The sequence below is a fragment of the Camelus dromedarius genome, chromosome 2 (genome assembly GCF_036321535.1).
Source record: "Camelus dromedarius isolate mCamDro1 chromosome 2, mCamDro1.pat, whole genome shotgun sequence".
Lineage (NCBI taxonomy): Eukaryota > Metazoa > Chordata > Mammalia > Artiodactyla > Camelidae > Camelus > Camelus dromedarius.
Genome location: NC_087437.1, coordinates 62,616,079 through 62,631,583, shown reverse-complemented (window position 1 = coordinate 62,631,583; position 15,505 = coordinate 62,616,079). Strand labels below are relative to the sequence as shown.

The 15,505-nt window shown below is 53.1% G+C and overlaps 1 protein-coding gene across 1 annotated transcript in view; it reads right to left on the bottom strand.

Moving 5' to 3' along the window:
- Positions 1 to 7,481: 7,481 nt before the first annotated feature.
- The window catches only part of ITGB5 (integrin subunit beta 5), a 104,897-nt gene continuing 96,873 nt past the window's right edge, over positions 7,482 to 15,505 (bottom strand). The window contains exons 12-15 of the mRNA XM_064494484.1: positions 13,645 to 13,748; positions 10,249 to 10,368; positions 8,767 to 8,933; positions 7,482 to 8,174 (exon numbers count right to left, since the gene is read on the bottom strand). Of these exons, the coding sequence (XP_064350554.1) occupies positions 8,079 to 8,174; positions 8,767 to 8,933; positions 10,249 to 10,368; positions 13,645 to 13,748 (487 nt within the window). The 3' untranslated portion in view covers positions 7,482 to 8,078. The remainder of the gene's footprint in view (positions 8,175 to 8,766; positions 8,934 to 10,248; positions 10,369 to 13,644; positions 13,749 to 15,505) is intronic.

The following is a 15,505-nucleotide window of genomic DNA, read 5'->3' as shown; positions in this document are numbered from 1 at the left end:
AGGAGCTGAGGTTCCTGACCGCCTGTCCTGGTTAGTGCAGTGCTGGCCCATGGATGCAGCCTGTGCGCCTCCTACCAGTTGCGGGTTTGCTGCTACATGAGGGTCAAAGTGTACAGAGCCGAGGGTAGGCCAGAGAAGCACCTGAGGAAATCCAGCCACCCGGGGAGAAAAGCAAAGAAAACCACCTGTAACAGCTGTGAGCGCCAAGAGAGCAGGGATTTCCCATCAGTGCGGTATTCTCAGCACCTGGATCAGACCCAGCGAATGTTTCTGAATGAAAGCGAGCACAAGTGCCCTCTGCTGAAACTGAGCTCCACAGGACACAGACCACACTTCAAGGACCAAAATAGCAAAGACAAGATGACACAATTTGTGGAAAGGGACTCAACTTAAAAATGTAGTTGTCAATTTGGAAATTTGATGGGAAATTTAAAGATGGTATGATAATATTGAGAACTACATCTGTGGGCAGGAAGATCAAGTGGAAGAAATATAAAAATTCAAAACAAAAGGACAAAGATGGAACTGATGAGAGGCTTAGAGGACAGATCCATGAATGTGAGAAGACAATGGGAGCAGAGTAAATAATGATCGAAATGAACAATGAGGAAATTTTCCAGTTTGAAAAAATACTTGAGTCTGCAGATTAAAAGGGCTCACTAAATTCCAGGCAGGTGTTACGGACAAAGGCATATCCTGTAAAAATTAGGGCACTTCAAGGAAGAATTTTACAAGCATCTAGAGGAATAAACTACTTCGAAAAGGAATCCAACTAGTAGTGGACTGTCCCTGGAACACTGGAAGCTTGGAGACGTAGTGACATCCACAGACTCTGAGGAAGGACTGTCACAACCAGGAGTCCTGAGCCCAGCTGTGTGATCTGCTCTTGGGTTGTAGCGGCCTGGCTGTGAGTGTTCTTAGGCTCCCAGCAGCCCGATCATGGGGCACTTCAGTGCTTGGACTGTATCCACACTAGTGAGGGAGGTGCCCTGAGCATGTGCCTCTGAAAGGCTCGTCAGGGGAGGCTGGGAGTGTGCAGTAGAGTAGGCGTGTCTGCCCAATAGGAACGGGCCTGTCAGCAGCTGAAGTGGTGACTCTACCCTAGGATCTTCAGAAACTGATACTGGAAGCCCCTTAGAGATCATCTGATCTGATCACCCCATTTCACAGATGAAATGGAGGCCAGTTGGGAAATGGTTCGCCTAAGGTTACAGAAGAGCTAATGACAGGCAGAGTAAGGACTAGAATCCCTGTCCTTACCCTCCAGCTTAGTATTTCGTTGTTACTCTTTTTACCCTCTTGCTGTAAGGCAGATAGATTCAACTTTCCCCCTCTTATGTCCACATGCAGCTACATACTATACGTATAATAGTCTTTCACCATGTAATCAAGTATTTCCTGAGCACGGAGTGACCCCAACATACACTGTTCGAGTCATTATGGAACTTCGTTTCTAAACTAAACTTTTATTAGGACCTCCATGCCACCCTAAGAGACAGCAGCCAGGCTTCCTATCAGTCACCGTTCAAGAGACACGTGCTTCTATTGCCACCAGGATTCAATACAAAGTGCCCAAACCATCCATGTCCCCATGCTTCCTTCCCCCTCCCGAGTCCATGCACTTCACTGTATGGCCCAGCAGCCCCTCCCATTTCAGGTGGAGTATTTCCACGCCCCGCTGCTGCTGGGCTTAGCTGTTACCTTTCTCTGACCAATGGACTGTGGGTGGAGGGAACAGGGACCCAGTTCTGAGCCTAGACTCGTGTTTCTACTCACTCATCTTTCACTGCCACCATGATCAGGCCCTGATTAGCCCACACATCCCAGAAGAATAAGAAAAAATTAAGAGTGGAGCCCACACCAGCCTTCCACAGCCTGAGGTGCCGAGGCCCCACCTGGTGTGCAGGCCCCTGAGCAGGATGATAAGTGCTCAGTATCGTGGCCGTGGGATTTGGGGGAGGCTTGTTGTGCAGCAATAGCTGGCTGACACGTTTAACAGTGCACCACGCCAGTTGTAGCCCTGGTTACGAGGGAGACAAAACTTTATTCCACCAAGACCCAGGCTCCCTGTCTGCCTTCCCCTTTGCCTGCTTCCAGTGATCTCTCCAGAAGCAGCAGCTGCCGGGCTCCTGCAGGGATACTGTGCTTCGTCGCCATGAGCCCATGTCAGCCAGCCGGTGACCCACGGACTCCGCAGTGTGCGGCCTCCACCCCTCCGCGGATGGGGCGAGTCGTGTCGTCAGTGCTGGGGCGTGCGACTGGCCGACTGAGCGCGGGCCGAGGGGACCAGTGGAGCAAGGATACCAAAACATGCCTTTTGAAGGAATCTGGTACTCCAAAAGAGGGGTGGGGGGCCAGGACTCTTGGGGTGCTGTATGTTTATTTTATGGTTAATGCTGTTTTGTTAATTTTTAATTTTGGATTATAGGGTGTGGGATGCCACATTTTTTAGATCCTCAGGCCTTCAAAGTTCGTAATCAGGCCTCGTCTGAACTATCAAGCTTTTCCCCCTCCCTCCTTTTTTGCCCTGCAGTCTGCTTTCTCCAGTTTCTGTACTTGGCCTTTGGCCTCAGGAAAGGGATGCCACAATGGAAACACAAAGAGAAACAAAGCAATTAGAATGCTTTTTAACTTTTAAAGTTCAAGGTTCTGGCGTATGTATTGGCTTGGAAGAACATTTGCCTCTCCTTCCCACCAAGGGAGCAGGGGAGAGGAACAGAAGGCAGAGGGGTGGTCACAGTCACCCAGGGGTGGGCTGTGGTACAGGCTCCCTGACCCCAGACTGAACTCCAGGGCAGGAGGGAGGGAAGAGAGGAGGAAAAAAGGCGTGCAGGCCACAGAGGAGCTCTGGGCCTCGCTCTTCTAGGAGGGGCCCAGGAGAGCGGGGACTGTGCAGAGACCCAGCACGGGCCGTGGCAGTGGACTTGGAGGCCATGCGTGGCTGGGGCAGAGCCTGAGGTGGCCTGAGCCTCCTGTCCCTCCAGATAACATGAGGGAGAAGCCACGAAGTCTTTTCATTTCTCTGAAAGGGTGTGGGAGTTAACTGAGAAACAGAGCTGGTGGACTGGAAGGCTCTCCACGAGTGTGCAGGGACACTTCAACGGAAAGTGGTTCTGATGAGGACAGTGACGTCTTAGCAGGTGTCGGGTGCACAGACGGTTCCGTGGGCCACCTCCAGGGTCATGACACTGTACCTAGCAACCAGCAGGGTGGGGCGTGGGGGTCCTGAGACAACTGTGTTTAACAAGACACTGTCCCTCTTTACCTAGTAACTGTTTTCTGCCATCACTTGAATACTTGAAGTAGAGGTGATATGGAGTTAAAAAATAATGTTTTTTTGCATACCTGAGTGATGGCCCAGAGATTCTTATTCGCCTCAGAATTTGCTCAGGGGAAAACAGCCTGGTCAGATCTCCTTCCCTGCCTTATGCTCCCCCCTCCCCTGCCCACGCCATCCTGCTGCCCTTGGACTTCCCTGAATCCCACAGTCTGTCTCCTTTTGGGCTGCAGCATCCCCTGTTCCTCCCTTTTAGACTCCGGGTCCCTCCGATACGGGATGTCTCCCAGCTCAAGTCAAGCCTACATTCCCTGCAGGGACAGCTGGGCAGGCGGGAGAGGCAGGCAGCCCTGGCCTTCCCGTCTCTCCTGGGGCCTCTGCCCCCACCTCCCACCCACGTGGAGACCCTCACTCAGGATGTGGCCACACAACCCTCAGCTGACGGTGTATTCTGTTCAGTGTAGGTTTTTTAAAATAGTTTTATGGTCACAGGCTAGGATGTGAATGCCAACCAGTACCCACGTCTGCTCATGCAAGTACTCCAGCTGGACTGGCAGGGAGATGCGCCACGAACCAGTGCCTACACAAACCATGGCCACATCCATGGAAAGGACTCTTTACAGTGTTGAACTTTTGTGCCAGGAATCATGAAGTGTGTGTCAGCTGTCATCTTCCCTCATTTTTTAGATAGACAAGTTCCTTGAGCTGTGCGTGGATTCGTGGTTACCACCCATGTACCAGACTGCTCCTAAGCTGGGGACAAGAGAGAGATGCAAGGAAGAGGTGGGGGAGAGATACTTTGTAACCTGTCTGTACGTGGAGGTACATTTTATTTCAGTAAAGATGTGTGCCTCGAAGTGGGAAACTCAGATGACTCCCTAGTCATATGAGGGAGCTCTAGGATCAGGAAAGACAGTCTTGCTTTTCCTGAGAGAAAGTGCGACGCAGAGGAAAGAGCAGCAGACCAGAGAAGGGATCCCTGAGCTGGGGTGTCACGTGCCCACCCTCACTCCACAGGTGACCAATCTCAATCTCCTCCTTAGAAAGAGAAGGCATTACCTTCCCTGAATACCACGTGGGCCTATTGTGAGGGTCAAATGAGGAGAGGCTGCTTTTAGTCTCAGGTGTTTGACAGTCTGTGGAATAGGACCAATGAAGCTACAATTGGCGAGCCTTCCAGGGTGTTTCTGAAGTCAGACTACGATGGTAAGTGGTAACCAGTTGCCTGATAGATAGACCCAGGCTTTTCAGGATGTTCCTTATTTACACATTCATGAGCATTATTCTGACCAGGGGTCTGTAGCGGTCACTAGAACACCAAAAGGGTCCCCAACCCAAAATGGTTAAGAACTATCCTAGAAGGTTGCTGGGGCTCATAACCCTATGGTTATTTGCAGTTTAGAGCCTGCCTTTTTGCAACAAGAATTTGAGGCCATTTAAAGTGAAGACACTATGCAAGACACCTCTCAGAAGGATGGGAGAGCAAGGGTGGAGGTGGGGGCGGGGGGGATGGGGGCAGCAGAGGGAGCAGGGTTCGGTGGAGAGGACGAGGAGCCTGGTAAGAACCCGAGGTAGGTTACGCTTAGTGGCATTTATTTCCCAGCCTCCTGACTATCAAGACTCAATTATACAGGTGCCATTGTGTGACAAAATGAAGCCTCAGAATGTCCCAGCACTGAACTCCAGAGAAACAAATTGGCTGTGAAGACCATCTCACTGTGACACGTCATCAACCCGCCTCGGCAGCCCTGTCAGTTGGGGCTGGCTGGGCAGTGACCGTCCCTCCCAAAGCCGCAAGCTCGGCAGGAGGATCCACGCGGACCGAGAAGGATGAGTCTCCCAGCACAGCTCTCCCTTCCCAGCACCACCGCCTGCTCAGCTGTCTCGCTCCACTTACATCTTCCCCCGGGGGCCTGGGGGCAAAATGGAGCCGTGTCCTGCCTGCCTGAGAAGCCTGGAGCTCCTGAGCTGGGGCAGGACAGAAGCCAGGTGGGGAGAGACCTGTCCCAGCCTCCTGAGCCCGCTGAGCTGGAGGAGAGGGACGGGAGCGCCGCTTTCACGGACACGTCCAGCAGGGCCCTGGCTGTACTTCCAGGGCTGGCTCCATGGTCCACAAGGGCTGCCTCAGACACACTTACCTCCTCCTGAGTCTCCTCTACGCGGCTGTGCTGTCTCCGCTGCTCCTCCGGGTCAGTCACAGAGCCTGCTGGAAGCTGCACTCCAGGCAGCAGGAGCCCCGCACAGAGGGAGGAGCTATTCAGGTAAGAGATGGCACTGGGGCAGAGAAAAGGACCTTCTCTCCACCCCTCTGATCTCCCCATCTGTTTGCTGTTACCTGAAATTCATCCCAAGAGTTCCATGATCATCAACCTCCAGCTCTGAGTCTAATTAAGCAAATTAAAAACACATGTCTTCCCAGAAGAAGCAGCTGTTAGTTATTTTAGTTTGACTAAGGCCTAGTCAACCAAGTGGAATGAGAATCCCCATCCTTTTTAAGAGTGATACTATAATCCTAATTTGCTTAAAGTTACACATATATCCATAGAAAAAGAAAGACAGGCATCATCCACAAAAAGAGCAAGAGTGGTTACCTCTGTGTGGTGTGATTATAAAAGACTTTTACTTTATGATCTCTTCATTTTCCATCTTTTCAATGTACTACTTTTACAATTAAAAAAAATTGTTAAAAATCAATAAAAATAAGTAGCATTTGGAAATACTATTAAATCAACATAAATTGATTACAAAAGAAAGGAAAGAAAGGAAGGAAGGAAAAAGGAGGAAAGAATGAAGGAAAGGGCCTGTCAGCCTTCGGTTTGAGAGAGTTTTGCAGCCCACCTTCAGCTCCTGCTCCATCATTTGTGTTAACCCAGGTGAGATGCAGGGCGGGGGAACGGGAAGTGTGGCCGAATCACCTCAAGAAAGAAGGGAATCACGTAGTGAGGATCTCAGGAGTCGTCTCTGAACTGCTGTCCCCAGGGTGTCCAGCAGGGGGCAGCAGACCACTGTGAGCAGCTGCTCTGACAACAGCCATCTGGTGGCACCAAGGGGATACCCCTAACTTCCATATCAGGTGGAAACCATCCTCTATGTTGGCGGCTCAAGAACACTGTGCCCTTACAGAGCTGCCCAGATAGAAAATGACTTTGAACAAGTTAATGATGTGTCTCCAAGAAACCCACAGTCAAGCAAAAAAGAAACCCAAAGTTTCTTCCAAAGTCGTATTTTTCTGTTTAGAAAGGTTTCAAAGCCACCATTTATCTGTTTTGTATATATACCTATATTTGGCTTTATTCCAAAAGGGATTTAAGGCAGCTTCGCCTTCACGAGATCTGTTTCATCCTAATTACATAGGACAAAGGAAACTCAGAATCTGTTCCTATCTCCCCCAGGTAATGGGGCTGTTTTCTGATAGACATCTGTCTTAGTGTTTGCTAAAATTAAGTAAAGGGAATTTGGTCCAAGGCTGAGAGCAGATGAATTTGGAATGAAAACCCAATAGCCTTGAAGTGATGCCAACAGGGGAAAAAAAGTGAGATTTTAGGACGGTAGCAGGAGGCCGGCACTCCAGTTGCCAGACCTGGCTCTTCCTACCAGTTTGTCATTAGGCTCCTGACACCTGGGAAAGCCGCATCCCCTCTCCAGCAATTAGCTTCGTCTTCTTTAAAGAGGATAGAATCAGGTAACGTGTGGGGGCCCTCTTGCCTCAGATACGGGAAAGATGGGAACAGATGGGGACTTACGGGCTCTGCAGGGAAGGAAAGGTGAAATGGGTTTTGTGCTTTGGGGCATGGAAGTTTGGCTGGGGAAGGCACTGGAAAGAAATTGTTCTTGATAATATTGTGCAAGAAGTTTGGAAATCACATCTTGACCCTTCATCTGTACAGTCTAGTTCCAGCCTCAGCACCTGTGGACAGGGGCGGGAGGCCGAGGGGATGGTCGGCACAGTTTCTAGCCTAAACTCTTTAAGCAAACGTTGGGAGGGTCCAAAGGCACCTGCCCAGGCCTCCCTGGAGCACCCCCACCGGCTGCCCCCGAGCCCCACATGGAGCTGTGTGAAGAGCCCTGATCTGGAGTATCAGACGGGCTGGTGTGGAGTCCCCTGAGGGAGGGCACAGCCATTTCAGTCCCCACTGGGTCACCATTCACGACCACTTAGAGAAGAACGTGCACGTCATAAAGAGTGTCAGGCAAACACAGAATCTTTTGGTTTTAGTCTTTACTTTCATTACCAAACAATCTTTCCTTTTCATTACAAAAGTACTAAACAAACATGGACAGAAGAAAGCTGACATTTGCAAACTATGTGCCTTCAACCGGCGTCTCAATAATCCCATCACCAACGCCCATGTGCGAGGCAGACACCAGGCAGGTAATTCTCAGGAATCAGGACTATACCATAAATGCACGATCTTTTTATTTCATATAAAAATGATCAACACGAGAAAAGCTAAGACTGTGTCTGTCGGTGTTTTACACTGACGCTCCCAAGAGCCTTCCCCTCTGGCCAGGCTGGAGGGAGAGGCAGCCCAGTGTCTCAGCAGTTCACTGAGACCACGAGCCAGATGTGGTGAGGAAAGTCGAGAGCGCCAAAGTCCCTGGCCGGCGCCAGGCTCGGAGGGGTGGCCAGGTGGCGCGGCCGGGCGCCTTGCTGTGCAGCTGTGGGCTCCTCGGCCAGGCCCACTGGAAGGTCACCGTGCTTGGCCGTGCAGGGAGCCGTGAGCAGGCTGAGCAGCTGTCCCAGCGTGTCCGCCTCTAACCTGAGCACGTGCCCCTCCGGCCCTTTGAGGAGGAGGCACCGTCAGTCCACTGTGCCGTTGTAGGATTTGTTGAACTTGTTGAAGGTGAAGTCCACGGTGTGTGTGGAGATGGGCTTTCTGTACAGAGGGTTCGAGGCCTGCAGAACAGGGGAGGCCAGAGGACGTGCGTTAGTTCATTTGTTCAAACATGCAGAGTCAGGGCTGGGGGCCCTTCTCGGGTCAGTGCTGTTGTGCTGCAGGCCTGGCTGCCTCGAACCTGCAGGCCTGGGAAGGGCCCTCCCTTCCCAGAGCTTTCTGTCTGTCTCTGCAAGGAGGGGCTGCATCAGATGGTCTCTACAGTCCCTTCCAGCTTTAACAGAAACTAACTGGGGATTCAGGGGCACTGACTCAGTGCTCCATCCTTCGGGAGCAAGCAGTTTGCTTGGGGACCCGAGACTCACACACACAGATCTGTGACAGACTGAGCGCTTGGGGTCCTCTCCGGGACTGTGTCCAGACCATCCAGACTTCCTGCTGATGCTGCACTGAGCGCCTGCCTGTAAGCCTCCTAACCCGGGTCTGGCACAGGGCTCTGTGCAGGGCATCCAGGATTGGGCAAATACTGCCTGCGATCACATTTTGCCTTTGTTTTCAATTCCAAACATGTCAGTGGGCTTTTGTCGGCTGTTTGAACACAACTGGACCCCGAAGCCTGATCATTTTTCTATTTCCAACTTCCCACTGGCTTACCATTTCGTAGCGGGCCCGGGATCGCTCGCTCTGGAACTTTGCAAACTCTCTCCGGTCGTGGATGGTGACGAGCAGCTTCCAGATGGCCAGGAGCGCAATCCCAACCAGGAGGATGCTGCCAACCACAACCAGGAGGATGGTCATGGCATTGGGGGCGGTTCCACACTCTGGAGGGGACCAAGGCATGGTGAGGAAAGCCACCAGCACCACCATTTCCCCAGCCTCACACCCAGACCTCAGGCACATCTGTGATGAAGGGGATGCCTCTCCCCAAAGGCCTCCCCTCAATGCTCTGCAATCCCCACATTGCTTCTGGGAGACCTGGGGGGCAGGCAGGTTTCTCCAATGCACAAAAAGTGAAAGATTCAAAGAGGGCTGGTGACTGTTCTAAGGCCCACAGCAATCGATGGCAAAGCCCAGGAGAAGCCTGGTGGCCACTCCACTTTACTCGGGCTGTGTGTGCACGGCTGCATCTCCCCAACTTGAAGCTCCCACACCCCAGCCTGGCCCCGCCTTCCGTACAGGACGCTGGACCACATCTCAGCTTTCATGTAAACAGTTTCAGGAGCAGACTGGACAGGCAGGAGGTATCATGAAGCCGCTTCCACAAGGGCTGGGCGAGGGGCCAGCCAACATTTGTAAGCCCTTAGCGTGGAGCTCTTTGGAGCAAATGTGCTTATTTTCAAAGAACCACAAAGACAGCCCTTGGAAACAAAGCCTCATTCTTACAGGCGTGCATCCTGGGCCGGGACCACAACACTTCCCTCTGCCTCTGGCCTAGGGAAGGCACATTATGTGGTCTGGCCCCATATGGAAAAACAGTTTGTAATGCTGTGAATTGAAGAGAGCAGATCTTTTTCTGCCCCCCACACCCTCGACTCCTCCAGAGAAAAATAAAAGAGGTCATACCAGAAACCCTAATTACCTCAAGGAAGGGGACCAGAGCATGAGGCAGAATTGTCTGTGTTGGATTACTGTGCCGTCCTCAGTGACCCAGGGAGCTGGACACGGCAGCACTCCATCTGCCCTTCTTAGACTCCACGCCAGCAAGTGCGCAGCCCAGCGAGGGCTGCGTGTGCACCCGGATGCTCCCTGATGCAAGACTGGCCAGCCCAGCCCTGATGGTCCAGACCCGCCCTGCACACTCACACCACCACCAGCCGTGTAGGTTAAGTGTGTTCTGTGCTTACTGTCACCGCTGTGACCACCTCCTTCAAGATGAAACACTCCCCCAGGGCAGGGCCCTAGCCTCCTGTAACTCCCAGTACCCCAAGCTGTGCCCCCCAAGCTCCACGCCAGCAGTGGGCCCCCAGATGTACAGCCATCCTTCCAAACTCTAGCAGTAGGGGAGGGGTGACCTTAGACCTTGATCTTTGTAAGGAATGTATCTCTCCTCTTTCTCAAGTATGGAAAGGACGGTGAGAACAAGTGATATGTCAGAAACTGAGCCCCCAGCGGAGGAGAGAGCTGGCCCCCACCCACCTGGCTCCCTGAGGACCGTCAGGTTGGACTTCCCACTGGGGAGCTCTGTGTAGGTGAACATCATCACACAATCCTTGGCAGTTTTGTAGAAACAGAGCACAGCCTCCTGGTCATCTTTCACTGGAAGAAAACCAAGCAGAAACATCCTGAGTATGTCTCTGAGCAACTCAGAGCCACTGATGGACAGGGTGAGGATTCAGACCCCTCAGAGAAGGAAGTGGGTGCAGAGAGGCTTAAAGGGGAGGCTGGGCCTGAAAGACGAGGCCAGCTTTCTCACATCAAGAGTGCAGGCCCAGGTGCTGAGTTAGCTTCTCTGGGGACATGAATTTCCTTCCAAGCAAGGGAGGCCCCTCAGTCCTCTGCAGCGCTTGCTGGGGCGACATGGAAGGAGAGGAGGCAGGACCCCGGGCGGGACTGAGCAGCAGAACTGGACAAAGCGAAGAAGGGCCACACTGGTGCTCCTGGAGGCCGAGTGAGAGCTCACACGTGAGTCCACTGGGCCGGGAGCTGGCTGAGAAGCCAAGAGCCGGCAGCTCTTTCCTGGGATATAAAACCAGAAAGACCCACAAGGAGACGAGGATGTCTGGACGAGAGGCTGGCAGCCCCCGTGGGGCCTGCGCCGATGCACAGCGAGTCAGCGCCGGAGGCCAGGGCCAGGCCGGACACCGCTGGCCTCGCCTTGCCCTCTGGAGTAAGAAGCCCCCTTCCGTGAGCTGCTTCCACACCACCCTGTCCCCACACAGCTGTTACCCAAGGCAGAGGTGTCACAATCCCCCCCCCCCCAGGTGTTAACCCCTGGGACGGGGTTAGACTGATTTCTAGGAGGGAAAGGACGCAGGGAAGAGTGTTAAGTAAGAGGGAGGCGGGCAGCGCGGGAATGGCCTCGGCCCTGAATGACGGCTGCGGGCCAGGCTGAGACGCCAGGTGCTTTCCAGCCCTGGCCTACATGAGCCTGTTGCTCAGAGGTGCTTCCACCTGGACCCAGACACTTTGCTGTGGGTATCGTACAGGGAGGCCGGGGCTTTCTCAGCTCCCGGTCCTAAGTCCAGTCTGGGTGAGAGGGCGTGTGGGTGCATGAAAAGGCCTAGGCGAAGGAAGGAAGGAGGTAACTGGGGAATTTGAACAGAAGCCCTCTGTGAGCAGCTGATCCATCTCAGAGGCACAGACTGCGAGGCAGCTGTGCACAAATGGCTGCATTCCCTCCAGAGTGAGGGAACTGCTACTGGGCTGCGGGCAGGCATCGCCCTGTCTTTCCTGCGTGTGCCTGGTTAGGGGCAACGGTCCCAGGGCTGCAGGCGGAACTGGCTGGGAGCCAGGCCTCAAGTCACTAGACAGAAGCAGGGCAGGCAAACGGGCTCCCGGCTGGCTCCCAGGTCCAGCACAAGCCCTGGCACAGCGATTATGGGTTGGCTGAATACATGACTCGGCATCCTCAGGAGCTGGTACCTGGCCAGACAGAGCAGTCAGTCAAGACCAGGGAGGCAGGAACGCGGAAGTCTACACAGGGGGCAGGTCGGGGCCAAGACAGACGAGTGGCCAGGGCGAGGAGGCTGCAGCAGCTGAGGGCGAGGAAGAGGGCCGGGCTGCCTGAAAGGGAACCTCAGAGGCAGAGTCCCTTTGAGGGCACACACTCTTTCTTCCTCACCATTGTAACCACTGTGAAGTTTATCATCCCATAGTTTTAGTACATTCACCACATTGTGTAATTGTTCCCACTAATTCCAGAACATTTCCATCACCCCAGAAAGAAACCCCACACCTCTTACCACTCAGTCCCAATTCCCTTCTCTCCCCAGGCCCTGGCGACCTCTAGTGCAGTGTCTGTCTCTGTGCTTTCATCTATTCTGGACATTTTGTAAAAATGGAGTCATACATGTCCTTTTCTGTCTGGCTTCCTTCACTTAGCATAATGTTTGCAGGGTTCGTCAATGCTGTGGCATGTCTTAGCACCTCATTCCTTTTTAAGGCCAAATAATGTCCTATTGCATGGATGTACCACCACGGTTTACTTTTGCATTTATCAGTTGATTTACATTTGGGTTGTTTCCAATTTTGGACTGTTATGAATAATGTCACTATGAACACTCATGTACAAGTTTTTGTGTTAACGTATGCCTTCAATTCCCTTGTGTATACACCTGGGGGTGTTAACTGCCGGATCATGTGGTAACTCTATGTTTAATCTGTGGGGAGCTGCCAAACCGTTTTCCAAAGTGGCTGCATCATTTCACATTCCCCAGCAGTGCATGGGGGTTCAGGCTCACTTGGACTGGATGTAACTAGAGTTTTCCAGACCCGTACTAAACCCCGTGACGTGTCTGTAGGGCTAAGGTGTGTGATCTGCAGCCTTACCCTTAGAAACTCCTCAGCCTGGACAGCAATGGCTGTACCAGGAAAGAATGGACGCAGCCCAGAGATGGTGAAAACAAACATGTCTGCACCTCTGTCGGAGCCTCCTTGTGGGCTCCTGGTCAGAACTGGACCTGTGGTAAAGGCATGGCTGGAAGGATGAATGGATGGGGTCAAACTGCAGCGGCTGGAACGAGAAGAGCCTGCGATGTAAGCTGCCGGGCAGGACAATGGAACAGGGAGTGGGCGACCCGTCACCAGGAGAAGCGCCGGGGCGGTACTGGACCCCGGGTTCATCCAGACTGAATGTGAGCTCTGCCTTGTCCGATGCCGGCAGCATTGGGACGGCTGTGCTAGGCCGAGGTCAAATGGGGCAGAGACTGGCTAGCTGGTCACCAAACATGGTTTCCTGGCTTCCTGGACGTTTCTCGCCATCCTCGCAGTTAAATGTGGCTGGACAACTGGGCTCTGGGTGCAGGTTATGGGCACCACTTCCAGGTCTGGCCCATGAAAGCCCCCCGCCTGATCCCTCCCTGTCTTCCCCACTTGCTGACTCAATGGAGGGGATTCCAAGGACCTGGAGGAGGGTGGAACCACCATCTAGAGGGTACCTGAGTTCTGCAGGACCACATGGAGTCCTTGTCAGCATCTTCACTGGACTTTCAGTAGTGACAGACTGACTTACATTTTGTTAAGTCCCTGAGGTCTGGGGTTGGTTTGTTGTGGCAGCTAACAGCACCGATTCTAACATGCCAACTTCAAAGGAAGCCTGGGAGATGAGGCTAGGAAGGGACTGGGCTCCAGGAACCGGACAGAGGAGGTCTTATACCTGGAGAGCCTGGAACCACTGCCCCAGCCCAGGCGCCCCAAGTCCTACGGGGGAGCCAGCAAGGACTGGCCAAGGCGCTGAGGCTGCTTCCTAACTCAAGACTAAAACTACCCCGCCTGCCAGGCAGTCCTGACGGTCATCCTCGTCAGGGAGAAGGTCTCTGTGTGTCTGCCAAGATCCTAAAGGGGCAGCTGCCCGGGGCCACTCAGCACACTCACCGATGGTGTCCACCCGCGTGATCACCTCATCCTTGCACAGGTTTTGGCAAGTCTGGTTGTCAGCTGAGCTCCCTGAGTGAAGCAGCAAGCATTCCACACAATCTCTTTGGAAAAGAGGCAACAAATGTGGGTGTTAGACGCGGTGTAGCAGCTGCACGTGGGTAACTGGGTGCATGTCCCACGAGTCCCAGCCCTCCTGCCTGCCCCTGAAGGCTTCAGCCTCTCCCATCTTCAAATGTTTGGCCTCAGGGACTGTTTCTGCCTTGCCCTTCTTGTTGCCATCACACAGGGAAGCCTGAGGGCTCTTGGAGGAGCTTATGTGAGTGTATGTGCATGTCTAGTCCACAGGTCAAGCTGCAGGTTGGAGATTTCAAGTTCTGATATCAGGAGCCAAATCCCAACAAGAAGTTCCTGATGATGAAAGTGTGCCCAGCCTCGAAGAGGGGTCCTCACACCCCTATAGCCCCAATTCCCAGGATCCCCACCAGGGTACCTGGCTGGGACAAAACAGCCAGCTGACGGCAAACCTGCAGGGAATCTGTGAGGTGATGGTGCTTGGTGGCCTGCAAGGAGGGTGAGAGCCCCTGAAACAGGGGCTTCCCCGGGAAACGGGGTGAGGAATGCAGAGCCAAGCGTGCTGGGAGGGCCACTGCCTCCTCCGAGCTGTGCCCCGGCACCAGAGTGCAGGCGGTGGCCTCACAGCGCCTCGGCCGCACGGGGGACAGCAGTCCTACCTACCCCACAGGCCTGTGGGGACCAAAGGGGCTGTGTGTCTGGAAAACTCCCCGGCAGAAATATGGAAGGATGTCCAGTCACAGTGCATCACCTTTATTATTATCATTTTTAAATTCCTCGGGGTGAAGAGACCAGTTATGACACTTCCAGTGCAGAAACTGTGGATGGAACGCCAGGCCTGGAAGGGAGCTGGGGGCCGTTTAAGTCGCCCGCATTTTACAGGAGAGGGGAATGAGGCCAAAAAGCAGTCAGTGGCCGCAGGGTCCAGCACCCAGGCACCTGCCTCTCCGATAAGTCCCTCCCGAGTCCCTACTCTCTTTCTGAACACTGAGGAGGAACGGGTGAGGGAGTGGATCGTGGAGAGAAAGCAGGTAAGACTTCTTACCAGGGTTCTAGTATAATATGCTTAAAAATTCACAGAACTGGCCACAAAATCCTACTCTCCTGGGAATGACTTCCTGGAAACATTTTAGAGTTAACAAACAAGTTGGTAATTTTTGCATTTGAGCCCCAGTGGGCAGGCAACTGAGACTCAGCTGGGGACCCGGGAGGGGTGGCTCCAGCTCTGGTCCTCCAGCCCCTGGATGAACACAGTGCAAGGAAAGGGGGCTGCTTCGGTCTCTGCTAGGACTCACCGGGCCCTCCATCCGCAGCCCCTGTTGTCATGAAAGCACAGGGCCACTTCCAGGAAACATTCCCTAATTATCCATGTGGACGTATCAGTTCAACCTGTGAGCTCCACGTACTGGGCTGAAGCTTGTGATGTACTGTAGTCGTATATTAAAATAAGTCTGGCCTTTAAGCAAACAAAGTTGCTGAGACAGACTTTACTCAGAGAGCCTGTTAATTGAAATCAGCTGAGGCTGAATGTGAACTCACCCAAGGTGAAGGGTGTGTTTGGTTAGCTCTAGAAAGTAGAGACGGGCTGTCCTGAAACCCTAGGGGAACAAAAGCACATAAGGCATTCGAAACCTGGTGGCTCTCAGCAAAGCATTAAGTAGAAAAACAGCCTGATATAGGGAACTATCAAAGGGATAAAAAAAAAAAAGCTACAACTAGGGTGTGAAAGAGACAGAGGGTCAGCGTGGCCCAGAGACAAGTGAGCGGGAATAGTGAGCTGCTCTGA